General features: G+C 40.5%; 1 protein-coding gene and 1 pseudogene across 1 annotated transcript; both read left to right on the top strand.

Annotated features, from left to right (window-relative positions):
* Positions 1–5,469: 5,469 nt before the first annotated feature.
* Positions 5,470–19,334, top strand: FMO1 (flavin containing dimethylaniline monoxygenase 1). Its single transcript, XM_021682874.1, is given in 9 exon segments — positions 5,470–5,490; positions 5,726–5,947; positions 7,974–8,100; positions 11,542–11,684; positions 14,081–14,254; positions 14,256–14,284; positions 16,345–16,700; positions 17,191–17,263; positions 18,992–19,334. Coding segments are annotated over 9 exon segments (1,488 nt in total).
* Positions 19,335–25,128: 5,794 nt separating this feature from the next.
* LOC110574221 lies at positions 25,129–26,975 on the top strand (annotated as a pseudogene).
* Positions 26,976–27,645: the final 670 nt, after the last annotated feature.

The raw sequence follows: 27,645 nt of genomic DNA, 5'->3' as shown, positions 1-27,645 counted from the left end.
AAGGAAACAATTGCTCTTGGAGAGCAAGAGGTGTGATCATCCTGTATAGAGAGAATGTCTCTATTTAGGAGTGACTTTTATTATCATTTTACATTTATTGTTAAAATGAGGAAGGGGAGGGACACCTGGGTGTCGAAGTTGGTTAAGCGTCCGACTCTTGATTTCAGCTCAGATCATGATCTCAGGGTTCTGAGATGGAGTTCTGCATCAGGCTCTGTGCTGAGCGTGGGGCCAGCTTGAGATTCTCTCTCCCTCCCCCTCTTCCCCTCCCCCATTCATGCTCTCTTTCTCTCTCTAAAAAAAAAAATTAAAAATAAATAAATAAAAATTTTAAAAATGAGGAATGGAGACCTCTGACCTGACAAAGTTTTCTTCCCATTGCCTATAATCCTCTCTGAAGGACACAAAGCTTGAGAAATTAAATCTCCATAATAATCATGGAAGAATAATATGAATAACCATAAACATTCATTGAGAGCCTACCAGACACTGTTCAAAATGCATTACAGCTATCATTTCAGTTTACCCTATGGATATTATTATTGCTATGTATAGCTGAAGAAACTGAGACACAGAGAGATTAAGAAAATCCCCAAGGTTACCCAACTAAAAATGCAGGGCGTGAAGATGAACCCAGGTGGTCTGAGTCTGGGGTGTGTGCTGTCAAGAACTGTACTTCATGCATTTCCAGAGTCTGGCTCAAGAATGAGGGCAGGCAGGGCGCCTGGGTGGCTCAGTCGGTTAAGCGACTGCCTTCGGCTCAGGTCATGATCCTGGAGTCCCGGGATCGAGTACCGCATCAGGCTCCCTGCTCAGCGGGGAGTCTGCTTCTCCCTCTGACCCTCCTCCCTCTCGTGCTCTCTGTCTCTCATTCTCTCTCGCAAATAAATAAATAAAATCTTTAAAAAAGAATGAGGGCAGGCAAATCCTGGACTGTTCGTGGAATCCCACCAATGTCCTAGCAGATGATGGTGACCTTCCCTTTATATTGCAGGACCAAAGTGGACCAAGAAGCCAGAACCCCCCTGTTCATGCTCTTAGCCTTTGCACTCTGCCCACAGACCATCCCTTCTCCCCTCCCACTTATTTTCCCCTCAGTGGCCCCATCAATTCAGGAGGCATGTGCTTCCATACTTGGAGTGCCAGGGCAATTGGCAGACCCACACAGGGATGATGCAGCCGGAAGTCCCAACAGGGCCTGGGAATCACTGGGGCAGGTGGTTCCCCTGAGGCAAACACAGGAGGGGGGCGCTCAGGAGCCACAAACCATTCAGAAGGGGCACGGACCCATATTCTCTGTTTATAAGCTGAACACTCCAGACCATGTATTCTTCCGGGAGGAACAATCCGTGGGAAGAAAGAGAGACAAAAGCAAAGAGGTGGTCTTGGATTCCACCCAAAGGACTAAGTTTCCACTCTGCACTATGGTTCTTCCTCAGCTAACATCTGTGAAACATTATGTCAAGATAGGCTTGTTTTGCCTGAAAGGTTTTCTTCTTCTTGCCTTTACCTTTCCCAGAGCTTTACAAAACAGAGTTGTTATTGGTTTCTTTTTTTCTTCTATTTGTTTCTTTGTTCATCTGTTCTAAGCTCCCATAAATACATGATTCCCTGGCTTATCCAACTCCACTGAGCCCCATTACTCTTTGCTATTTAAACATGCCATTACAACATACTTAAAAATTTTTGAATCATTTTTATGGAAATCTTTACAACATGTGTTATGTGCATCTCTAATCCTCTTAAATAGTATATATTCCAAATTTAGCCTTTTATTATTGTTAACTAGAAATTGACGGTATTAACCAAGTATGATTCACTACGTGATGCTCTCAGATGCCCCAGAACAGTAAAGGAGCCTTGGCCTAATTGACTCCAGAATGTTCATAGCTGATGTTTCTCTTATTATACTATAGTTTCTTCCCCTCCTGCTTGTTCTTGCTTCTCCATATTACAGCTCTTTACAGCTGTTCCTATTGCCTTTTTTTCTACAACCCAGAGGAAACTTCACTTTTAATTAAATCAAACCAACACTAAATTTAGTTCTAATACCCAGCTTCAAGTTTAAAGCTCTGCTATTCTCTAAGGTAGCCACCAGCCACATGGAATTATGGAATTGGTTGATATGACTAAAAAATTGAATTTTTTATTTCATTTAATTTTAATTAATTTTAATTTTAAAACCAATCCTCAATTCAGTTACTGGAGCGCTTTTAAGTATATTCATTAACAATTTGGGTATATGAATTCCCTTTTTCGATTAACATTTAGCATTTGAATTAAGAAGTATAAAATATACACTGATACTCGAAAGACTTGCTATGCATAAAAGAATATAATATACTTCATTAGTAATTTTTATAGTGATTACATGTTGAAAGTATAAAATTTTAGATATATTGAGTTAAAATATACTGTTAAAATTAATTTCACCTGGTTCTTTTTACTTTTTTAAATATGACTACCAGAAAACTTTGAAGTGTGCATGTTCCAACACATTCCGGTTGGGTAGGACTGCTCTAAAACCTTGTTACTCAAATTATGGTCTGTGGCCCAACAGCATCTGCAGGGGAATTTCTTAGAAATACAGAATCTCAGGCTTGAGGCACCTGGGTGGCTCAGTTGGTTGAGCATCCAACTCTTGGTTTCAGCTCAGGTAAAGATCTCAGTGTCATGAGGTCCAGCCCTGTGCCTGGGGTCCGAGCTCAGTACAGTCTGCTTCTCCCTCTCCCTCCTCCTCCCCCTCTGCCCCTCCCTCCTCCTGCTCTCACAAGTGCAGTCTCTCTCTCTCTCTCTCTCAAATAAATAAATAAATCTTTTTAAAAAAAAATCTCAGGATCAAGCAGACCTACTGAATCAGCATCTACATGTTATAAGATTTCCCAGGTGATTCTTAACAAGATTAAGGAGCACTGACTAGAGAGCTGTGCTTCTCAAACTGTGGAGAGGATTCAGTTTTTGTTCTGTTGTTTAATTTCCAATCAAGTATATACAATTACATTTGTAAGATATAGTAAAAACGAACTATGAAAACAATGAAAATGAAATGAAAAAAATGTCAAAATACAAATTCAAAATTCGTATGGAGTCAAAAAATTCAGCAAATATCATTAAATGAACATACAAATAAAATAATTCCAAAAAGTAGACCCATTTTTCTTTGAAAGTGTATATATACGCAATTAATATAGAAAATCACTATTACACTTGCAACTTTTAGCTAAATAAAACATTGTGTGTGAAACTGTCTCCATTTGAAACACCGTAGGCACACTTTTACTATGCATTGGACATATTAATAGTTAAAGTTTTTAATGTGATCATTAAGCTGGCTTCTTGTTTTTTATTTTATCTCATCTGGATTGGAGGGAAGACCATGCTCTTCTCAAGGGATAGTGTATATCTAAACTCTTTCTAAGTTTTGCCTAATAGCACACATAAAGAGAGAAACACTGTTCACAAAAGTACATTGATTGGAATGGAAGAAGAAATTTTAAAGTGATCTCAGGAAGTTTAGGACATTCTTTTTTTTAATTTATTTTGAGAGAGAGAGAGGAAGAGCAGGGTGAGGGGCAGAAGCAGAGGGAGAGAGAGAATCTCAAACAGACTCCACGCTGAGCACAGAGCCCGACATGGGGCTCAATCCCACAACCCTGAGATCATGACCTGAGCTGAAATCAAGAGTCAGACGGCTTAACCGACTGAGCCACCCAGGGGGCGTGCCCAGGACATTCTTGTAACTGCTATCCAAAATGAAGCAAGTAGTGCTGTATTTTCAAAACTTATCTTCAACCTTTTATCAGTGGCCAGTTCGGATAGTTTATTCTTTAAGTTTATAATTAAATATCAGTTATCTTTCTTTCTTTAAGATTTTATTTATTTGAGAGAGACAGAGAACACGCGCGTTCACTTGCATGAACTGGGGGAGGGGCAAAGGGAGAGGGACAAGCAGACTCACTGCTAAGCAGTAAGCCCAGCCTCGGTCTTGATCCCAGGACCCTGAGATCATGATCTAAGCCCAAGTCAGACGCTAAACTGACTGAGCCACCCAGATGCTCCAATATCAGTTATCTTTCAATGAAAGAAAATGATAAATTGTATGCATTCTCGGATAACAGTTTTCAAACTAACCTTAAAACATCACTAATGTAGTCCCACTGCCCACGTCTAGTATACAGCTCAACCACCACAGCATTTCTCGCAGGGGTCAGATAAAACTGAGACTGATCTGAGTCTCGTTCAACATATAGGAGTCCACATGCGTGGATATCGAGCAATGTTGAATTACCACTGTAAAAGTTTCCAGATGCTTACTCTCAATTTCTGTACTTATCTTGTCATAGAGTGCTAATGATCAATTCAGCTCCATATTGCTCAGCCAACTACGTCTTTGAGTAACACTGCTTTAGATCTCCCGCAGAATAAAAGATCAGGACTTAAATAGTCATCTTTCTCAGAAGACTTTAGATTCCAGTTTTCTAGATTTATTCTGGACAAATGAGACTGTCAGAGGTGGGGCTACAGACAAGCAAGATACAGTGAACTCATTAGGTGATGAGATCGGCAGCATTAATTGAAACCACAGAGATATGTTTATAATTTTATTCCCTGTAATCACTACGCATTTCATGCAGATCTAGATTCACATCATTTGAGGGAACAAAGTGAGCCCTCCTCTACATGTGAAGTTTATATTCGTCTTTCCACTTGTTCACACAAATAAAATAATTATTGTTTCACAGGTAAAAAAAAGAACTATACATAACAAAATGGTAACCAATATTAAAATACTAAGGTCCGCCTTCCTATTAAACTCAGAGCATCCTTCATAATACATCCAAAAGACAGAGGCAATGTATATTAACAACTACATATACCAAAACTGCTTATTATTCAACTTGGTGGGAGTTGTCTGAGATACTAATATTTGCCATTTATTCAGGTCGAAACTGGGGGTGGGAAATGGTCTTTCATCATGTGTGTGCACAGTTATCCAGTCTAGAAACCTTTGACCTGCTTCTTCTCCCAAATCCTAAATCCAAACCGCTCCACCATCCTGTGCCTTCTGTCATTCTGCTGCCTCAATTTCCACTTCTCTTTTTCAACTGCCAATGCTTCTGCTCAGGCTGCCTTCAGTGATGGCTAGAGTGGATTTGTGTTTTAGGCTCTTCACCAGCCTCCTTCCTTCTTTTCCAGACTTCTGTCATTCGTCTTTTGTAGAACAGGAATTAGCTTTCCAAAATATAACAGGAATCACTTCCACATTAAAACATTCAGAAGACTGCCATCACCTTCCTATAAAATCCAAATTCCTTAACCTTAGATGCAAAATCCTTCATAATCTGAACCCTCTTCTCCATAATCCTTTCAACAACACCCTGTGAAACCAAACTACCTAGCAATTGTCCATCATCCAGACACTACTTCCTGGCTCTGGTCTATTTCCCTATTTTCCTGTATTTTGCCATAATGCCATGTGAATCTGGAAAGGTGAGTTCATCCTGGGTTTATTTGTTCACATGTAATGAATGAAATTGCAATCCAGATCATAAAATTCAGTGTTCAGTGTTCACCCTACCTCAAGTGCAGGATAACAAATCCCATTAGAAAGGGTAACTTTAATCTCTGTCAATGTTTGAAATGTCTAAAAATTAACATCCATTTTCATGTGTGTGCACACACATGCACAAATGCATACACACTCATGTGCGTACTGTTTGTACAGGAACATGTTGAAGAAGGCAGAGCCAGCCTCTATAAGTCTGTGGTTTCCAACAGCTGCAAGGAGATGTCTTGTTACTCAGACTTTCCATTCCCAGAAGATTATCCAAACTATGTGCCAAATTCTCAATTCCTGGAATATCTCAAAATGTATGCAAACTGGTTCAGCCTTCTGGAATGCATTCAATTCAAGGTAAGACACAAAACATCAGTCAGTAGTCAGAAAGTATTGCCTACCTGTTTCCTATTTCTCTCAATAGCCTAGCCCTTGGCTCTGTAGATGAGATCATGAACTGGCAAGATTGATGACACCTGGCTGGATTCCTTTTCCCCTTGTACTCACACCCACCCTATGTAAATCTGGAGGTAGAGGTGATACTTTCTGTAAGGATTCACATGTATACATTTTTAGTTAGTAATAACTTCATCCAGGTACCCAAAGGTACCTGAAAATATCAAACCACAATCTCAGCTTGGGACAAAAGCACATTGGGACATTGATGACTTCTGCCAGTACCTAGGTCCCCTCTTCTTGAGTATCCCTTTATAGGAATAAACATGTGCAATGGCCCATACACAAGAGAACCTCAGTATTTGAAGGAAATCTTTTCTAGATATCCTTGGGAATAGAAAAATCTTTGAATATTGTTCTTTTCATAGACCTTACCCACCTCCCTTCCCATTTCCAAGAACAGAGATAGGAAGAAGGTAGAAGGATGGAGGCAAATGAATATACTCTCTTTTTTTCCCCTTCTTCTCCTCTCCAAGAAACATGAAAATCCATGTGTTTTCCTTCTCCTATCTCCCCCTCTCCTTGATACAGATGGGGATGGTAAGGAATTCCAAGGGAATTGAAAGCAACATAAATGACCAAAACTAGTAGTAAATAAGATTCATATTCACAACCTTAAAAGTACTGACCAAAATGTAACCACTATCTTGAAGAGACATCTGCACCCCCGTGTTCACTGCAGCATTATTTACAATAGTCAAGAAATGGATACAACCCTAGTGTCCATCAATGGGTACATGAATAAAGAAAATGTGGCATACACGTACACACACACTAGAATGTTGTTTAGCCATAAAAAAGGAAATCCTGCCATCTGCAACAACATGATTGGACCTTTAGAGTATTATACTAAGTGAAATAAGTCAGACAAATACTGTATGATCTCACTTGTATGTGAAATTTAAAAACACCCAACTCACAGAAACAGAACAGATTGGTGGTTGCCAGAGGTGAAGGGTGGGAGTTGGGGGATATGGTTAAGATGGTCAAAAGGTACAGACTTCCAGTTATAAGATAAATCAGTTGTGGGGATATGATGTACAGCATGCTGAATATAGTTAACTGCATTGAATTGTATATTTGAAAGTTGCTAAGAGAGTAGATCTTAAAAGTTCTTATCACAAGAAAAAGAATTATAACTATGTGAGGTGATGGATGTGAACTAAACTTATTGTTTGTTGGAATTATTTTGCAGTATATACATTTATCAGATCATTACATCATATACTTTAAACTTACACAGTGTTGTATGCCAATTATATTTCAGTCAAACTGTAAGTATTCCAGTTTTCCAAAGAGTATTTTACTCCACTTCCTTATTTTGCAAGGGACACTAAAAATGAAACACTACCATAGTGGAAGTATATGATCCACAGAAACATTTTTTAATGCATCAGAGTTCCTGAATCTGAAGCATTTCCTTTACTAACATGGTACCCCAAGTCTATTTTAAAATAATTGAAAAAAAAAGTTTAAAGCTAGATGTTCACCAAATTTTTAAGAAAGTACACACATAAGAAATTTCTTTCCTCTCTGTGCACTCCAAATTTTTAATTACAAACAGTTCTTATTTTTAAGATAAAAGTAAACTTTATTTTGAAATCAATTAATTTTTAATTAACTGAAAACATATTTTAAAAAGGAAGAGTTCCTAATACAAATTTTGGAATCCAACAAGTGCTTCAAATATTATAAAACAAATAGTGAACCCATTAGGAAAGACTTGAAATGCCTGTCTTCTCTGAGAACTGAAAAAGAAAGGCAGCAAAGTCTCTTGGCCAGTGGAGCATTGATGCTTTTAAATTTGACTGTAAATTTATTTTACATATTTTCTGAATCAGAACCTCGCACCTATAAACTTATATGCACTCAATTAAAACAAAAAATAGACTGAAATTTGGGATCTTCCCAGAACATTCAGGCCATAAAGTTGGCATTTCCCCTTCTTCTCCTCTCCAAGAAACATGAAAATCCAAACATGAAAATTCCTCAGCATGAAGGAAAGCAAGAGTCTGCCATCTTTGATGCTGTCATGGTCTGCACTGGTTTCCTTACTAACCCGTATTTGCCACTGGACTCTTTTCCAGGTACAGCATTTTCTGAAACTGATCTTAATTTGTCTCAAGGGAGCCATCTTGTTACTGGCTTGATCTGGGAATGCATTTCTATGGTTCCTCCGTTAAATAGTTAAAGTTGTGAGGTAACAGGGATTCTTTTCTAACCAGCACTTTCTGGCCAGCTTTTGGCTTTCATTTGTTTCAAAAACCAATAAGTGCCCAAAGGTAGAATAAATAACTAGCAAGCAGTTTTATGCTTCACTAAGGTTCAATGTCCCTCCGTAAGTGATGGGTATCACTCAGAAAGTCTTCTAAGTCACGGGATACTTACGCAAGTGGTTAGCCTCAGCAGTAGCACACAACCAAAGCTGAGTTTAGAGGCCACAAAGGTCAATCAATGAATAAAGAAAAAAGTAGTGTGATTTTTGTTTGTTTGTTCTGTAGAGGTTTAGCTAGATCAGAGGTATTTGTCACTAGGTCAGTAGTCAACAGGGAGAAGAATCTTGGGACCCAAGTTAAGTCATCCTTGAGTCTCAGCTTCCTTATCTAGTTTTTGCAACCATGATTCATGTTAATCTCTGTCAAATTTCCACTGGATGACAGTGCAGAGGGACTAGAAGAGGCAATGGTTTCGTTTATTTTTATCTGCAGTAAGTTTTCAAAAATTTAAAACTTTAGGAAAATTTTCTCTTCATCATCTGAATATGACCTGGAGGGATCTCAAGGCTTATCTTACAATAAACTCACATACCTCCAATGCCCCCAGAGCCTACTCAAGACAGGTCAAGTCAGGATAAAGCACATCCTGAAAACTACCCTTGACTAAAGTCATTGAATCGAAAGCACCAAGTCCAGTCTTCTTCCTGATACAAGGAACTATTCTCTAACATCCCTGAGAGAGGCTCTGCAGCCTCTGCTTCAACAATTTATTTGGCACCCACAAAGTGCTAAAAATACAGAGGTGGATAAGACAACAGTAGCCTGTATGGAAGGAACAAAAAGAAACTTAGAGGAGTCCAGTGGGGGAATCACAGTCTACATAGGACCTGCAAGTGATACCAATACTCATTTTATGATGAACTCATGTACATCCAATGGTGCTGGCTCTGCCCTCCACATGTCATTCAATTCAGGTCAAATTAGGATAAAGTGTACCTGGAAAGCAACTGAACCAACGTCCTCAGTTTGAATAGGATGGGCTTGAGAGCAGGAGGTACAGATTCTAGGCTATACAGTCAAGAAGCTATACAATCTTGGGCTTTCCACTTAACCTTTCTAAGCCTCTGGTTTTTTGCCAAATATGAGGGGCTTGGACCACCTTACCCAACAGCGTACATCACAAATCAAGCAAACGGAGCTCTATGGGACTTGCAGTCTTTTTTTTTTCCAGTCTTTTTTTTTTTAAGATGTTATTTATTTATTTGTTTATTTATTTATTTGAGAGAGAGCGCACATGAGTTGGGGGAGGGGCAGAGGGAGAGGGAGAAGCAGACTCCCCACTGAACAGGGAGCCTGATGTGGGGATCGTGCGGGACTCGATCTCAGGACCCTGGGATCATGACCCTAGCCGAAGGCAGACGCTTAACCCACTGAGCCACCCACGCACCCTCTCAATACCAATCTTACCAACCACTACCAATTGGCCATTTGAAATCCCTGGCTAGTTAATCATTAAGGAGGCTTTGAGCTCTAAAGTTCTGTGACTTTAGATTTGAAAAGGAGTCCTCCAAATCTCACCAACTCCCTCTCTGCCTCACAACAGACTTGCTTAGTACATAGTACGTACACCCTGGGGTCATTGTTTTGTTTTGTTTTGTTTTTTAAAGATTTTTATTTATTTATTTGACAGAGAAAGAGACAGTGAGAGAGGAAACACAAGCAGGGGGAGTGGGACAGGGAGAAGCAGGCTTCCCACTGAGCAGGGAGCCCAATGAGAGGCTTGATCCCAGGACCCCGGGTCATGACCTGAGCCAAAGGCAGACGCTTAATGACTGAGCCACCCAGGCGCCCCCCCCACCGAGGTCATTGTTAACTGTTACAAAAATTCAAATTCATTGAAAACATTTAAAAACATGTGTCTGGAGGCACATTGCTCTGGAGACAATTCCAAAGATGTTCCAAAAAGTCTTAGTAAAAGTAACAGGTATCATAAAACAAATGTATAACTTCCCAAGATAACTACTTGTATTCATTCAGATATACACATTCTAGTGTGTTTACTAACACAACCACATTCACCTAATAAAAGTGCTTGCTCTGTCTTCCTGTGATATAAGAGGAGAAAATATTAGTCTGATAGAAGACTCAGCCACAGAGTCTCATATTTGCTCATTTGTGATCCCAAAGAGCCGTTCTAAGCAAATCTAAGATAATTTAACATCCAGGGATAATGATTCTATGATTCTCCTTAAACTTGTCTAGCTCTCCCTCCTCAGCCATTCTCTGATCCATACTGGGTCCTGGCTGAATTAATATTTGAACTTGGTTGCATCATTGTTAAATTCTAAAGGCTCTGGATTATGGTGGGTTTTAACGGAGATTCATATCAGATTTCTAATGATTCAAGGTGAACTAAAGAGCTACCAGATCTTGACAAGGCTACTTGCAACAAGCATCCATATTTATCCCCTGAGAATCTAGATGTCTTATCACTTTTTTCTGGAAAAAATCAGTTCTTTGTATAGTGTGTGTTACTTTTGATTGATTGTGTTAATGCAACCTTGAGAGTATTTTCCAAAACTCTCTATTCACATTTAATGTTTCAGTGAGAAATTTGGCATCAACTGCCTGAGCTATCCTTTCTCATTAGAACAGTAGATCTAAACACAGTATAACTAACATAACTCCTTTTCCTCAGAGCCAACTCTTGCTGACTCAGCAAACTCAACCTGAGTTATACTCAGTCACCAAGGAGAACTATCAGTGAACTTCCCCAACCCACGTGGATCTTTTCGAATAAGAACCACATTTTATTTATCTTATTTCCCTAATATCAACTAGCACAGTGCCAAGCACATAGATGCCAAAAAAGGTTGGCTGAGTGGAGTGGAGGCACTTGACTCCAAGTTTCCTTTAACTTCTCTGCTCTTGTTCCTTGCTTGTGAAAAGCTCTAATATAGTCAAATATTAGTAAGTAGGATATTACTGTCCCATTGATTTCTATCAACTTTTAAGTGGTAATGACTCCTTACACTTTTGCTTAACAAGTCTTTATGCCACAATATTTCAACTTGGCAGTAAATAAACCTAGAGGCCTAGATTATCTAGTGAAATAGAGTAAGTACCTCCATTACATAATCACTCACTAATTTCTGTGTCTTATAAAACCATGTATTCATATTTTGGATTTTTCTTAGAGTATGCTATTAAAAAATACCCACAACAATCCATCAAAAGGATATTAATGGAACAATATTTATGTTTCATTCACTGATCCTATAAAATTCTTTATTTGACTTTCTTTTTCTATAGGTATAAATACCTTTAAAGGCCAGTACTTTCATAGCCGGCAATATAAACATCCAGATATATTTAAGGACAAGAGAGTCCTTGTGATTGGAATGGGGAATTCGGGCACAGACATTGCTGTGGAGGCCAGCCACCTGGCAAAACAGGTACCATTCTTCATGTTACTTAATGAAAAACTTTATCTTAAGATGCATGCCTCAGGCAAACACTGATAAATGATGAAAGAAATAAATATGCCTAAAGCACACACACATACAAAAAACAGATTTTTATTTTTTTAAAGATTTTATTTATTTATTTGTCAGAGAGAGAGCACAAGCAGGGGAAGCGGCAGGCAGAGGGAGAAGCAGGCTCCCTGCTGAGCAGGGAGCCGGATGCGGGACTCGAGCCCAGGACCCTGGGATCATGACCTGGTCTGAAGGCAGAGCTACCCAGGCATCCCCAAATAACAGATTTTTAAAGTATTTTTCGTGTTTATAAATTTTACTGCAAATTCCAAACGTCATTTTTCCTCCAAGACAAACTTCTCTGACTTCCTATTTTTGTCATTTTCCCAGTCATCCAACAAGAGCTACAGGAGACATCTGTGTCTTACCTGGTCCCATCGGTGAGAAAATCCTGTCCTTTTTCCTTGTGAAGATCTCCCATCCACTCCCTCCTTTCCTTGTTAACCGCCACTACCCTCAGCAGGTCCGTACTCGAAGGCTACCTCACTGTCCTCCTAATAATAATTGTAGAAATAATTCATATTTATTGGGGCTTCCTCTGTGCTAAGCATTTCACTAAATGCTATACTGCATGGCCTCAGTCATCAAAGGAAGCCAGTAGAGTGGGTCCTGTCAGTACCCTTGTCTGTAGATGAGGAAACTGAGGCTTACAGAAGCTAAGGAGCCTGTCTGAAGTTGTGCCACTTGCAGATGGCAGAGCCAGCCTTCAAGTTTAAGTCCCTCTGACCCAAAGCACCTGTAACTAATTCTACCCACATCCCTGCATGCCCAGTCCCTCCTCCCACACGGCAATCCTTACAGACACCCTAACACCGACAAACAAATCCTTTGAAAAGCCAGCTCTCATTATGACGCTCTCGTGTTTAAAAACTTCTAATAACTCCCCTTACAAAAAAAAAAGTCAACTATACTCAAGTAAAAAAATTAAAAATTAAAAAAATAAGTGGGAGAGAGAAGCAGAGGAGGCAGATCTGAGAAAGCACAGGCCACTTTTGATCGCTTTGCCAAACCACAGAAGCTAAGAAAGCTATGCTGGGTCCGTGCTCCTGCCAAAATGTACAGAGAAACTCTTTTTACTAAAATATAAAATAAAATAAAATAAAACAAAAGCAACACAAAAGAAAATACTAATGAATTGCAGATGATTAGCCCTGCATTATTGGGTTCTCCTTAATCCAGTTCAAATCTGCCTTTTCAACTTTATCCCCCACTACTCTGAGCCCTTTCCAATTCTGCGTCTGTCTTCCCCTTCCTCATACCATACCTCTCCCTCCTACAGTGCCTTTTCTCCTTTATCACAATCCACATGTACATCCCCAGCTATCTCACCCCAACACAGTGATCTCTCTCTAGTACTAATTTATGTAATAATTGTAATGAACATTCCTCAGTTGGCATTCATTAACAGCAAATAAAGATGAGTTGTTGGCTTCTGATGTGCCAAATGTTGTGCCAGGCACTGGGGATACACTGAAGAACACAATAGACACAAGATTTCTGCCATTGTGGAGCATAGAGTCATGGGGGACACAGATATCAACTAAATAAGTATACATAATTAGATCACTAATTGCAAGAGTGAAAATAGCCATAAAGAAAAAGGATTGGGAGTGTGTGACTATAATATTCCTTTTGGAGACTTTCAAAAAAGGACCTGATTGATTGATTGATTGATTGATTTGGAGAGACTAGCGGTTTGGTGGAATTATCCTGAAAGAAGGGAAAGGAGGTCCTGAAATAAAAAAGAATACAGTCTCATCCACTATGACCACCACATGTGGATAGCATATTATTATTTCTATTTCTCTAATGATTGGAAATTTCAAACTCAGTCAGCTGGTAAACTCAAATAGCCAATCTGTAAAGTCAAAAAAAAAAAAAAAGAATTCACCAAAACTAATTGTGTTACTGAACTTTATTGTCAATTCAAACAATGGTTTCTGTTGAAACTTATTGTAGACAACTTTCAGTTGCTGTCATACCTACAAAATTGTAACCACCTGCTCATTGTTTTTTCACATGAGACCTTGGTTGTCACAGTATCTCATTCACTGTGGTGGCTAGCACTGTGTATGAAGAATAATAAGTTCTCCATTACATGTTCTAAGGCATCTTAATACTCTAGATACTCAAACCACGATCTCAAAAGAATAACTTTAAGATGGGAGCTGGAGGAGCCAGAACTATGTGGTTGAGGATGTATTTTGAGGGTGGCAGACTTCTGGTGCCATTCTAATCATGAAACTTCCTGAATTTCTGGCAAAGCCAGCCCTGTTCCCTGGGTCAAACTGAGTGGCTTCTTTGATTGCTTCCAGGTGTTCCTCAGCACCACTGGAGGGGCCTGGGTGATGAGCCGAGTCTTTGACTCGGGGTACCCGTGGGACATGGTGTTCATGACTCGATTTCAGAACATGTTCAGAAATTCTCTCCCAACTCCAATTGTGACTTGGTTGATGGCAAGAAAGATGAACAGCTGGTTCAATCAATGATGCACATTACGGCTTAGTACCAGAAGACAGGTAAATATAGTGTATCTGCTGAGGGTTGTTAGGAAGAAAGAAACTTGATCCTTCCACTGGCATATCCAAACCAGGCAATAACACAACCACATGATTGAATATGAAGGAAAACCTCATACAAATGTACTTCATAAGAGCTAACTGTTTTTGAGTTCTTAGTAAGTGAAACTATATATTTCATCTTGTCAATAACCCTTTAAAGTATTATTATACTCTCCTGCTTATCATGGGTAAACTGAGGCTTCTCAAAGTTCGGTTACTTGCCCAAGCTCATTTAGTAATAAGCGAGCCCTGTGAGCTCGGCAAGTTACACAAGCCTCCGCTACAGCGATCAAAAGAGAGTGACTTGTCTGACTCCTTTGACATAAGCAACACACTTGCCTTGTTTCACTATGTGGGAAAAATCAAATGCTGTAGTTGCCCCTCACCATCTCTCCAATGGCAATGCCTTCTTGCCCTTGTCAAGAGGACCATGATCTCAGTCTGACCTTAATTCGATCTGTAACTGAGTTATCACCTATGACTTATCTCATTAGCAAAAACTGACTGCTCTACTTTCTCATTCATTAAGTTTGTACAGTGATATTCCATTACCAGGGTGGCACTATAGCCTGGAGATCATGTCTGATTTTCCTCCAGAGTTCACTCTGGACCGGCATGGACCACGTGACACCCAAGCCACCACTGATGGCACACAGCCCCCTTGTTTGTGTACATACACTTGTTTTCTCTTGCTCTCTCCATCCTTCTCTCCCATACCTCCCTCTCACCAGCTCTCCCCTTGCCTCTACTATTGCCATCTTCTCCTTCCATATTTCTTACCTGCCCTCTTCTACCTCCTACCTCCAAGCCCCCAGGAGTTTTGACTCTTGGTACCAGAGCTTTGTTTACCATAAGCTTTGTCTAACCTGGATGGCAGCTGGGGGACTATGACGAATTTTATTTAATCCCATAAACCTTAGAAGATGTGAAATGAACCTAAGGAACTATCATCCCTTCACTCTTGGATTTAATCATTTATCATTTCCAAAGTTCTTGCATATATATACTATTTCATGTCTGCCATGTTATTTGGTTTGCCATGTTATTTAGGATTTTGGAAATTTTGAGACCATCCCCGGCTCCTATTTCATATGCTCTTCATCCTACCCAATGAACTAAGGATGACAAGGGTCAGTATCCCTATTTTACACATGAATAAAAGCCAACTGGGACCAAATGACTTCCTCAAGCTCTGTTAAGTATAAACATTAGGACAAGAAGCCACCCTTCCTCCCTCCTATTCCAGTGGCTCTTTCCATTTTATCACACTGTCTCTTTCTGTGCCTTCACCATAAGCTCAAAAGGGCTCAGCTTATTTAAAATCATCTCACAAAGTATTTGCTTAGTGATCCCAAAGGCATAGGAAGAAAAAGATAATTCTGCCCTTGTTCCTTTTATTTTTTTTTTAAGATTTTTATTTATTTATTTATTTATTTGACAGAGAGAGAGTACAAGTAGGCAGAGAGGCAGGCAGAGGCAGAGGGAGAAGCAGGCTCCCTACTGAGCAGGGAGCCCGATGTGGGACTCAATCCCAGGACCCTGGGATCATGACCTGAGCCAAAGGCAGCCGCTCAACCGACTGAGCCACCCAGGTGCCCCTGCCCTTGTTCCTTTTAAACACATGCCTGCTTTTCTTGTACAATTGCTCCCTAGGAGGAGAGAGCTCCCAGCAGTTCTCAGCCAACGTAGAAGTCCCCAGCTTCCCCTGTAGTCCTTCAGCACTGGGCTATCTCTAATGACAGTGATAACTGAGAGCTGAAAGTCAACAAGGGAAACAGAAGCCAGAGAAAGCTCTGACCCCCTTCTCCACAGGCTTCCAAACTCTAGTAAATGGCAAACACATTCCATAATTCTTGGACATTCATGAGTCCCTCCCACAGAAGGAACTTCTCCCATGGCTGGTACCTTCTGCCTGGCCAAGGGGAGAGTCCCAGAATGAAGAAGGGAAGGGAAGGAGAAGGTAGGGCTGGCCATGCTGGTCACTGGCAGATCTCTTCCCTGCCCACAGTTCTGTTTAGGACACAGCTGAGAGAGCCTGTGCTAAATGACGAGCTTCCGGGCTATATCATCACTGGGAAACTTCTCATCAAGCCAAGCATAAAGGAGGTGAATGAAAACTCTGTCGTATTTAACAACACCCCAAAAGAAGAGCCCATTGATATCATTGTCTTTGCCACGGGCTACACCTTTGCTTTCCCCTTCCTTGATGAGACTGTAGTCAAAGTTGAAAATGGCCAGGCATCACTGTACAAGTACATCTTCCCTGCACATCTGCCACAGCCAACCCTGGCTGTTATTGGCCTCATCAAACCCTTAGGCTCCACGATACCCACAGGAGAAACACAAGCACGATGGGTTGTTCGAGTCCTGAAAGGTATGTGCACGAGAAACCGCAGGGCAAATGTTTTTGGCATGTTATTTGGAATATTGGAAATTTTGAGAACATCCCCAGGTCCTATCTAAAACAACACAATCTTTAAAAGCAGGATCCATTCTATTCTTCGGAATTACACTATCATAATGAATTTGAACCATTACCGGCACAAAAGATAAATCAGGAGTCAAAAAATATAAGTTGTTTCTACCTGTTATTTTCACCGAATCAACAGGTTTGACTAAAATGTAAAATTTCAATCAGTGAAGTGACAGAATTCAGTTGTGAGGTTTTGTTGTATTAGATAACTAGTGAGATGACCAGATGCTTACAACTTTTCGCCTGGTAGCATTATTACCAGGAGAATACCACTTTTTTTGGCCAAGTCACTGGGTACTAAGAATAAAAGATGAGCGGTAGTAAAGCATCTTCACCCACTAAGCAAGCAGGCTTAAACTTAAATTGCCTTCTTTGTGCGTATGTTTCATAGGTATAAACAAGTTACCACCACGAAGTGTCATGATAGATGAAGTTAATGCAAGAAAAGAAGACACACCCAGTGGGTGAGTTAACTAAGTTAACCACTTATGCATCTTTTTTGAATCATCACTCAAATTGGTAAAACAATAGCAGACAGAGGTGAGTTACACTGGAGGAAAAAGAAGCACCTGAGACTTAGAGGGAAAAAAAATCTAGCCTAGCTTGTTTAAGGAGAGAGGGCAGAAAAGAAATTGAGAAGTTTAAGTGTCCCCAAATCATCACTTCAGACCATGATTATCCAGCGCCACATGGTAAGCCGAAGGCAGATGCTTAACCAACTGAGCTACCCAGGCACCCCTCTTTTATGTTTTTAAATGAGTGGAAAAAAAGAAGAATATTTTGTGATATGTGAAAATTATAGGAAATCTAAACCACAGTGGCCATACATAAAGTTTTATAAGAACATAGCCGTACTCATTCGTTTACAGACTGTGTATAGCTGCTTTTTAGTTACAACAGCAGAGTTGAGTAGTTGAGACAGAGACCATAATATGGCCCTTAAAGCCTAATGTACTTACCATTTGGCCTTTTGCCAGAGTAAGTTTGTTGACCCTGTTTCCGGAGAAGAGGTTTCCACTTATGCTCTGCTCTTTGGCTGGCACTCAAGGGCCAGGGATAAGAGAAGGAAGGTGGCCAGCAAAGAAGGGAGTCTCGGCCTCCCCCACACCCCCAATTCTCACTCCTAATCCAGCTAAAACATCTCTGGTTTTATCTGTTTCACTGTGAATCTGTTTTGCGCTTTCACATAAATTTTCCCTTAAAAAATGGTTTCTCAGACCAAAAGAAAGTTTTAAAATCACTGCATTTAAGAATTTTTATCACGGGGCACCTGGGTGGCTCAGTCGTTAAGCGTCTGCCTTCGGCTCAGGTCATGATCCCGGGGTCCTGGGATCGAGCCCCGCATCGGGCTCTCTGCTCGGCTGGGAGCCTGCTTCTCCCTCTCCCACTCCCCCTGCTTGTGTTCCCTCTCTAGCTGTCTCTCTCTCTCTCTGTCAAATAAATAAAAAAAAAAAGAATTTTTATCACTTCTCTAATTTATATATGTTTGCAGACTTCACGTTGATCTATCCTTGTCAAAGTGCTAAATCCCAAAATAATAAAAATATTTTAGATGTCTCTTTTTCACCCTCAACCTGGAATATGATTCAATCTCCATTATGGAATTCTGCTATAATATAGATAATTAATTAGAGCTGCACAGTGGAATTGTGGAACACTGCATCAAGAACTAATGATGTACTGTATGGTGACTAACAACATAATAAAATAAAATTTTAAAAAAACATTAAAAAAAGAACTGCGCAGTGGAAGGCCTCTGGTCACAGGTCAGTCAGTGATTTTAGGGACTAAGCCCTGCTTTACAGGGAATTCTACCCTATTGATTTTTGCGGACTTTTACATTATATAAATCTAACAATATTTGAGTTTTAGAAAAATTTAGGAATAGTGAAATTATGTAAAAACTTTCTTTCTAGAAATTGTTAATTATTTGACAAAAGAACTAAAGAAATACCAGCTGCATTACAAGCATTTGGAGCACCATGCATATAGAGTATCTTGTCAAGGAGCTCATCTTGCATTTAAAAATATATATATAATGAGACCATTAGACAGCTATGAGCTTAGAGGGAAGAACACACTAACCATTTCAAATTTTCTAACATTGCTGTTTACTTTTTGGCACTTTTACTTGTTCTGGATTATCATTATTTTACCTTTTTGTCTTTATCCCCAATTTTCCTTTTATGAAGGTTTGGCTTGTGCTACTGCAAAGCTTTACAATCAGATTATATCACATACATAGATGAACTCCTGACCAGTATCAATGCAAAACCCAACCTATTCTCTCTGCTCCTGATGGACCCACGCCTGGCTTTGACCATCTTCTTTGGCCCATGCACACCATACCAGTTCCGCCTGACTGGCCCAGGGAAATGGAAAGGAGCCAGAAATGCCATCTTGACCCAGTGGGATCGAACATTCAAAGTCACCAAAACTCGAATTGTACAAGAATCCCCATCTCCTTTTGCAAGTTTACTTAAACTCTTAAGCCTTCTGGCTTTGCTTATGGCCATTTTCCTAATTTTTCTATAAATAAAAGATTACCCAGATGGCTTCTCAGATGCACATAGTAGATTTACAATGCTCTGGTCCCTCCATTGCCGTGTCATTCTCTTCATAGCCATGAACCATATTTGGGTGGTCACGGCTACCTCCCGTCCTTCCCTGGTTGGCCCCAGGGCTACCAATGGTATTCCTGGGCCTCTCCCGGCTCCATCTGCTTCCAGTGCTAGAGGAAGATAATCACAATTTATGTGCACCTGAAGGTTGCTAGGAAGTTCCAGGTTGACTTTACAAGAGAGAGCTGTTTAAGACAGCACTCTGAGCATTTATATCTCTCTCACACATAAACTATTTTCATAGGCCTCAACTAAAACCCCCTACTTCACAAAAGATTTAGTTGTACTAAAATGATCCTGTTATGGTATGAGCTGATTAGAAATAAAAAGAAAGAAAAAAACCTAGAAATTGAATGTTTCAGGTGGTCTTTTATGCTCTTTTTACAAGTTGAGGGGAGAGAAGAGGATGAGGTGTCTACTCATAAAGGCCATAAAAGAATTAGGGGTTCAATAAATTCACTAGAATGTGTCTAAAGGAATGCAAGGAAGATAGAGAAAGAAAAAGACCATATGATTTCACTTATATGTAGAATCTAAAAAACAAAATAACAAATAAACAAAACAACAACAACAACAACAAAGAAACAAAATCCAGAAACAGACTCACAAACACAGGGAATTGGTGTTTCCACAGGGGTGAGGGGTGGGAGAATGGGAAAAATAGGAGAAAGGGATTAAAGGGTACAAAATTCCAGTTATAAAATAAGTAGGTCATGGGGATAAAAAGTACAGAATGGGGAATATAGTCAAAAATATTACAATAACTTTGTATGCTGACAGATGTAACTAAGCCTGTTGTGAGCATTTTGCAATGTATATCATCATCGAATCACTGTTTTGAAAAAAAAATTATTTTAATAAAAATAAAGGTATGATCCTGCCTGGGAGTGCTTATTCCCCTAGAATGCACTCTACAACAAAATGGGGTGCTCCAGCTGGCATAACAACCCAAATCAGATCTACCCCACAGAAAATCAACCACTTCCACTCGTTCATGGAGCCAGGCTCCATGAAATGAAATTTCCATAAAAACCCAAAAGCATGGGGTTCAGATAGCTTCCAGATTGGTGAATACATAGAAGTTTGGGGAGACTGATGCCCTTAAAGAAGACATGGAGGCTCTTCACCCTTTCCTACATATCTTGCCCTATGCATGTCTTCCATCTCATTTTTCCTGGGTTATATCCTTTTATAATAACCTGGTTCTCTAGCAAGTAAAATGGTTTCTCTGAGTTCTGTGAGCCACTCTAGCAAATTAGTCAAACCCAAGGAGGGGTCATTGGAATCTCCAATCTATAGCTGGTCCTCAGAAGCATGGATGACAATCTGGGCTGAAGTGAGAGGGGAGGGCATCTTGTAGGACTGAGCCCTTCACCTGTGGAATCTGATGCAATCTCTGGGCAGACAATGTCAAAATTGAGTTCAGTGGTAGGACACCCAGCTGATGTCCAAGAATTATTTTGCAGTGTAGGGGAAAAGCCCACACACACATTGGAATTGGGTGCAGAACCCTTAACATAGAAACTCATAATGAAAAACTGCTCCATTGAATACTCTCCCTTGAAGCAGAGCATTCCTCACGAAGTTGGCTAGAGAGTTTCAGTGCTCAAGGTGAAATGTGGCAAGACAAACTACCCAGGTCACAGTGACATACCACAAGAACCAAGCTGGAACCTGAACCTAGTCTCCTCTATTGCACTGAATACATTGATCTGAGGGATTGAATGTACAACTGGACAATGGCCAGACCACCTACAACAGTAGAACTCTGACCCACAACCTCCGCACCAGTCCAAAACAGTCAGGACTTGATCAGTGAGTGCCAGCTTCTCACTTTTGTCCCTGCTTCCAACTCAGGACCAAAAAAAGAAAGTCAGATATACTCCTCAAAACCAGTCATATATGATGCCTTGCTTCTAGCTAGCGCACTTCCACTCCTTCATGCCAACAACCTCTAGTGAGATCCTGCCCCTTTTTCCACTATAAAAAAAAGTCCCTACTTTAAAACTCTGTAAATTATAGACGATAATAGCAATGCAAAATTATCTTGTCTATAGACATGTAAATTACATCTACTAAAGGTACAATTGGCTTCCCCTCCCCACTGTGGGAAAGACTAGTTTTGCCTCTACTTTGTGATATTCATTTCAATATCCCTGAATCTATAAATGTGTGTCACCTTCAAACTGATGGTCACATCTTACCAATCCCCTCCCTCTTTAATAACAAGTTAAATAAAGTCTTTCAACTGTATTCCTTTTATATTTGTATGAGAGTCATGATTTTGCCTCCTTTGAGAATTCTCTTTTAACACCTCTCTCAGGGAAAAACAATTCCATTCATCCATAGTTTTCCAGTGAAACACAAAAGAAGTCACCTTGGTTCCCCCCCCCCAACACCCCTTCTAACAGTCATCAATCCTATCAGTGTGTCTCTCTTGCAGAGCAGGGATCCACTGGAGCTGTGTGTGAAAGCACAGGCCACAGAGTCTGCCTGCCAGGCTTGAATTCCACTTCGTCGTTTTTAGTTTGATGAAATCCCACTTGTCTATTTTCGTATTTGTTGTCTGTGCCTTTGATGTTATATCCAAGAGATCATTGGCAAGACCAAAAATGTACAAAAGTCTCCAATGAATCTCTCCTCGTGTCTCAAGTCCTCATGGCCAGAATTGCATCAGACACAATCATTTCCTCAGGGAATGAGATTCCCTTTTGATCAAAAGACCCACACCTGGAGCAGGAGAGGAGCCAGCATTCCCAGGCTCAGAGCTGCATGGAGGAGTGAATGGATCTCCGACTCAACGTCTCTCTCTTCACCATTACTTTTCTCATAATTTTCAGTGATTTCACAATCAAGTATACAATCCTTCCCCATCATGCCCTCTCAGTTCCCTAAACCCGTTACCTCTAATGATCTTACCCTCCACCTGTCTCAACCACTCATCACTATGTTCACCCTCTAAACCAGTGATGTCCAAAAGAACTTCCCACCATCACAGAAATGTTTCATCTTTACTCTCCGATGTGATAGCCACCCTCCTCGTTTGGCTACTAAGCCCTTGAAATGTGGCTAGTGTCAATAAAGAAATGTATTTTAATTTTTTTAAGGTTAATTAATTTAAATCTCAACTTAAATAGCTATATATGGCTAGTGGCTGTTGTATGAGCCAGTGCAGGTCTTGGCCTTGTCATTCTCAGCAAGAACAGCTCTCCACAGTCTGATTTACAAACATCCCATTCTCCACTAACCGCGCCATCATCTTCCAGCTAAGTCCTTCTCATGCAATGTTCTCTTCTAACCGCTGGGCCTTCCAATCCAAACACTCAGCTATCTTTCACTTCCTGCCTCCCCTTAGCTTCTCATTCCCCTCATTACCCCTCTTAGACTTCGTGATTCAATAATATCACACTTGAATGTGCTTTAGCACGTTGAAGACAATAGCTAGAATGGAGAAATCAATTCATGGCAACACAGAGTTTCTAAGGACAGAAATGAAAGCTGAATGGCAGAACTTAAAAATGCTACAATGAGATCCAATCTAATCTAGATAATCTAACAGCTAGAGTAAGTGAGGCAGAAGAATGAATGACCCAGAAGACCATTTAATAGATAAAAAGGGAAAAAGGAGGCCAGGGAAAAACAACTCAGAATCCATGAAAATAGAAATCAGAGAAATAAGTGACACCATGAAGCGTTCCAATGTCAGAATTATTGGAATCCTGTAGGGGGTGGAGAGAGAGAGAGAGAGGACTAGAAGATGTATTTGAGCAAATCGTAGCTGAGAACTTCCCTAATCTGGGGAATGAAACAAATATTCATGTCTTAGAGGCAGAGAGGACCCCTCCTAAGATCAAGGAAAATAGGCCAACACCCCGGCATGTAATAGTCAAACTTGCAAATCTTAGAACCAAGGAAACCATCTTAAGGGCAGTTAGGGGGAAGAGATTCCTTACGTACAGAAGGAGGAACATCAGAATAATGTCAGACCTATCCACAGAGACCTGGCAAGCCAGAAAGGCCTGGCAAGACATATTCAGGGTACTAAACAAGAAGAACATGCAGCCAAGAATACTTTATCCAGCAAGGCTGTCATTTAGAATGGATGAAGAGATGCAGAGCTTCCAAGACCGGCAGAAACTGAAGAATATGTGACCACTAAGCCAGCCCTGAAGAAATATTAAGGGGGGTTCTATAAAAGGAGAAAGACCCCAAGAGTTATATAGAATAGAAATTTACAGAGACAATCTATAAAAACAAGGTCTTCACAGGCAAAATGATGACAATAAATTCATATCTTTCAATAATCACTCTCAATGTGAACGGCCTAAGTGTTCCCATAAAATGGCACAGGGTTGCAGATTGGATAAAAAGACAGGACCCATCCATATGCTGTCTACAAGAGACTCATTTTGAACCTAAAGATACATCGAGACTGAAAGTGAAGGGATGGAGATCCATCTTCCATGCCAGCGGACCTCAAAAGAAAGCTGGGGTAGCAATTCTTATATCAGACAAATTAGATTTTAAACTAAAGACTGTAGTTAGAGACACAGAAGGACACTATATCATTCTTTTTTTTTTTAAAGATTTTTTATTTATTTATTTGACAGAGAAAGAGATAGCGAGAGCAGGAACACAAGCAGGGGGAGTGGGAGAGGGAGAAGCAGGCTTCCCGCCAAGCAGAGAGCCCGATGTGGGACTCGATCCCAGGACTCCGGGATCATGACCTGAGCCGAAGGCAGACGCCCAACGACTGAGCCACCCAGGTGCCCAACACTATATCATTCTTAAAGGGTCTATCTAATAAGAAGATCTAACAATTGTAAATATCTACCCCCCCAACATGGGAGCAGCCATCTACATAAGCCAACTGTTAACCAAAATAAAGAGTCATATTGATAATAATACGTTAATTGTAGGAGACCTCAATACTCCACGTTCAGCAATAGACAGATCATTTAAGCAGAAAATCAACAAGGAAACAAGAGCTTTGAATGACACACTGGACCAGATGGACCTCATAGATATATACAGAACACTGTATATAGTGACCTAAAACACTAAAACACCCTAAAACAACAGAACACTCATTCTTCTCAAGCACACATGGAACTTTCTCCAGAATAGACCACATACTGGGTCACAAATCAGGTCTCAACTGATACCAAAAGACTGAGATTATTCCCTGCATGTTCTCAGACCATAATGCTCTAAAACTGGAACTCAATCACAAGAAAATATTTGGCAGAAATTCAAACACTTGGAAGCTAAAGACCACTCTGCTCAAGAATGTTTGGGTCAACCAGGAAATCAAAGAAGAACTTAAACAATTCATGGAAATCAATGAGAACGAAAACACATCGGTCCAAAACCTATGGGATACTGCAAAGGCGGTCCTAAGGGGGAAATACATAGCCATCCAAGCCTCACTCAAAAAAATAGAAAAATCTTGAATTCACCAACTCTACACCTTAAAGAACTAGAGAAAAAGCAACAAACGATGCCTAAGCCACACATTAGAAGAGAAATAATTAAGATTAGAGCAGAGATCAATGAATTAGAAACCAGAAACACAGTAGATCAGATCAACAAAACTAGAAGCTGGTTCTTTGAAAGAATTAATAAGATTGATAAACCACATCTTTTTCTCAATGGGTTTGCTGTCAGAATGCAGGTGTCGTGAAAACCTTCCCTCGACCTAAACCAAAATGGGAAAGGAAAAAACTCACATCAATATCGTCGTCATTGGACACGTAGATACGGGCAAGTCTACCGCTACTGATCATCTGATCTACAAATGTGGTGGGATCGACAAAAGAACTATTGAAAAATTTGAGAAGGAGGCTGCTGAGATGGGAAAGGGCTCCTTCAAGTATGCCTGGGTCTTGGAAAAACTGAAAGCTGAACATGAACGTGGTATCACCATTGATATCTCCCTGTGGAAATTCAAGACCAGCAAGTATTATGTGAACATCATTGATGCCCCAGGACACAAAGACTTTATCAAAAACATGATTACAGGCACATCTCAGGCTGACTGTGCTGTCCCGATTGTTGCTGCCAGTGTCAGTGAATTTGAAAGTGGTATTTCCAAGAATGGGCAGACCCATTAGCATGTCCTTTTGCTTACACACTGGGTGTAAAACAACTAATTATTGGGGGCGCCTGGGTTGCTCAGTTGGTTAAGCGACTGCCTTCGGCTCGGGTCATGATCCTGGAATCCCGGGATCGAGTCCCGCATCGGGCTCCCTGCTCGGCGGGGAGTCTGCTTCTACCTCTGACCCTCCCCCCTCTCATGTGCTCTCTCTATCATTCTCTCTTTCTCAAATAAATAAATAAAATCTTTAAAAAAAAAACAACTAATTATTGGTGTTAACAAGATGGATTCCACTGAGCCACCCTACAGCCAGAAGAGATACGAGGAAATCGTTAAGGAAGTCAGCACCTACATTAAGAAAATTGGCTACAATCCTGACACAGTAGCATTTGTGCCAATTTCTGGTTGGAATGGTGACAACATGCTGGAGCCAAGTGCTAACATGCCTTGGTTCAAGGGATGGAAAGTCACCTGTAAAGATGGGAATGCCAGTGGAACCACACTGCTTGAAGCTCTGGACTGCATTCTGCCACCAACTCATCCAACTGACAAGCCCTTGCGTCTGCCTCTCCAGGACGTCTACAAAATTCTTGGTATTCGTACTATCCCTGTGGGCCGAGTGGAGACTGGTGTTCTTAAACCTGGCATGGTGGTCACCTTTGCTCTAGTCAATGTTACAACTGAGGTAAAGTCTGTTGAAATGCACCATAAAGCTTTGAGTGAGGCTCTTCCTGGGGACAATGTAGGCTTCAATGTCAAGAACGTATCTGTCAAAGATGTTCGTCGTGGCAGTGTGGCTGGTGACAGCAAAAATGACCCACCAATGGAAGCAGCTGGCTTCATGGCTCAGGTGATTATCCTGAACCATCCAGGCCAAATCAGTGCTGGATATGCCCCTGTGCTGGATTGTCACGCAGCTCACATTGCTTCAAGTTTGCTGAGCTGAAGGAGAAGATAGATCGTCCTTCTGGAAAAAAGCTGGAAGATGGTCTCAAGTTCTTGAAATCTGGTGATGCTGCCATTGTTGATATGGTTCCTGGCAAGCCTATGTGTGTTGAGAGCTTCTCTGACTATCCTCCTCTGGGCCATTTTGCTGTTTGTGACATGAGACAGATGGTTGCTGTGGATGTCATCAGAGCAATGGACAAGAAGGCAGCTGGAGCTGGTAAGGTCACCAGGTCTGCCCAGAAAGCTCAGAAGGCTAAATTAATATTATCCCCAATACCTGCCACCCCAGTCTTAATCAGTGGTGGAAGAACGGTCTCAGAACTGTTTGTGTCAATTGGCCATTTAAGTTCAATAGTAAAAGACTGGTTAATGATAACAATGCATCGTAAAACCTTCAGAAGGAAAGGAGAATGTTTTGTGGACCTTTCGTTTTTTTTGTTTGTTTGTTTTTTGGGGTTTTTTTTGCATTTATTGCAGAGTTTTATTGCAGCTCATACACTAAAAGAATGAGAGACAGAGAGCATGAGAGGGAGGAGGGTCAGAGGGAGAAGCAGACTCCCTGCTGAGCAGGGAGCCCGATGTGGGACTCGATCCCGGGACTCCAGGATCATGACCTGAGCCGAAGGCAGTTGCTTAACCAACTGAGCCACCCAGGCGCCCGGACCATTTGTTTATTTTTTGTGTGTGTGTGTGTGGCAGTTTTAAGTTATTAGTTTTAAAAATCAGTACTTTTTAATGGAAATAACTTGACCAAAAATCTGTCACAGAATTTTGAGACCCATTAAAACAGAAGTTTAATGAGAAAAAAAAAAAAAGATTGCTAAACCACTGGCCAGACTTATCCAAAAGAAAAGAGAAAGGACCCAAATTAATAAAATTATGAATGAAAGGGGAGAGATCACGACTAACACCAAGGAAATAGAAACAATTATTAGAAATTATTATCAACAACTATATGCCAATAAACTGAGCAATCTGGATGAAATGGAGGCCTTCCTGGAAACATATAAACTGCCAAGACTGAAACAGGAAGAAATTGACAACCTGAATAGGCCAATAACCAGTTACAAGATTGTGGCAGTGATCAAAAACCTCCCAAAACACAAGAGTCCAGGGCCTGACAGATTCCCCAGGGAATTCTACCAAACATTCAAAGAAGAAATAATACCTATTCTCCTGA

This window comes from Neomonachus schauinslandi, chromosome 6, assembly GCF_002201575.2.
Source record: "Neomonachus schauinslandi chromosome 6, ASM220157v2, whole genome shotgun sequence".
Lineage (NCBI taxonomy): Eukaryota > Metazoa > Chordata > Mammalia > Carnivora > Phocidae > Neomonachus > Neomonachus schauinslandi.
This window is presented reverse-complemented; position numbering and strand designations above follow the sequence as displayed.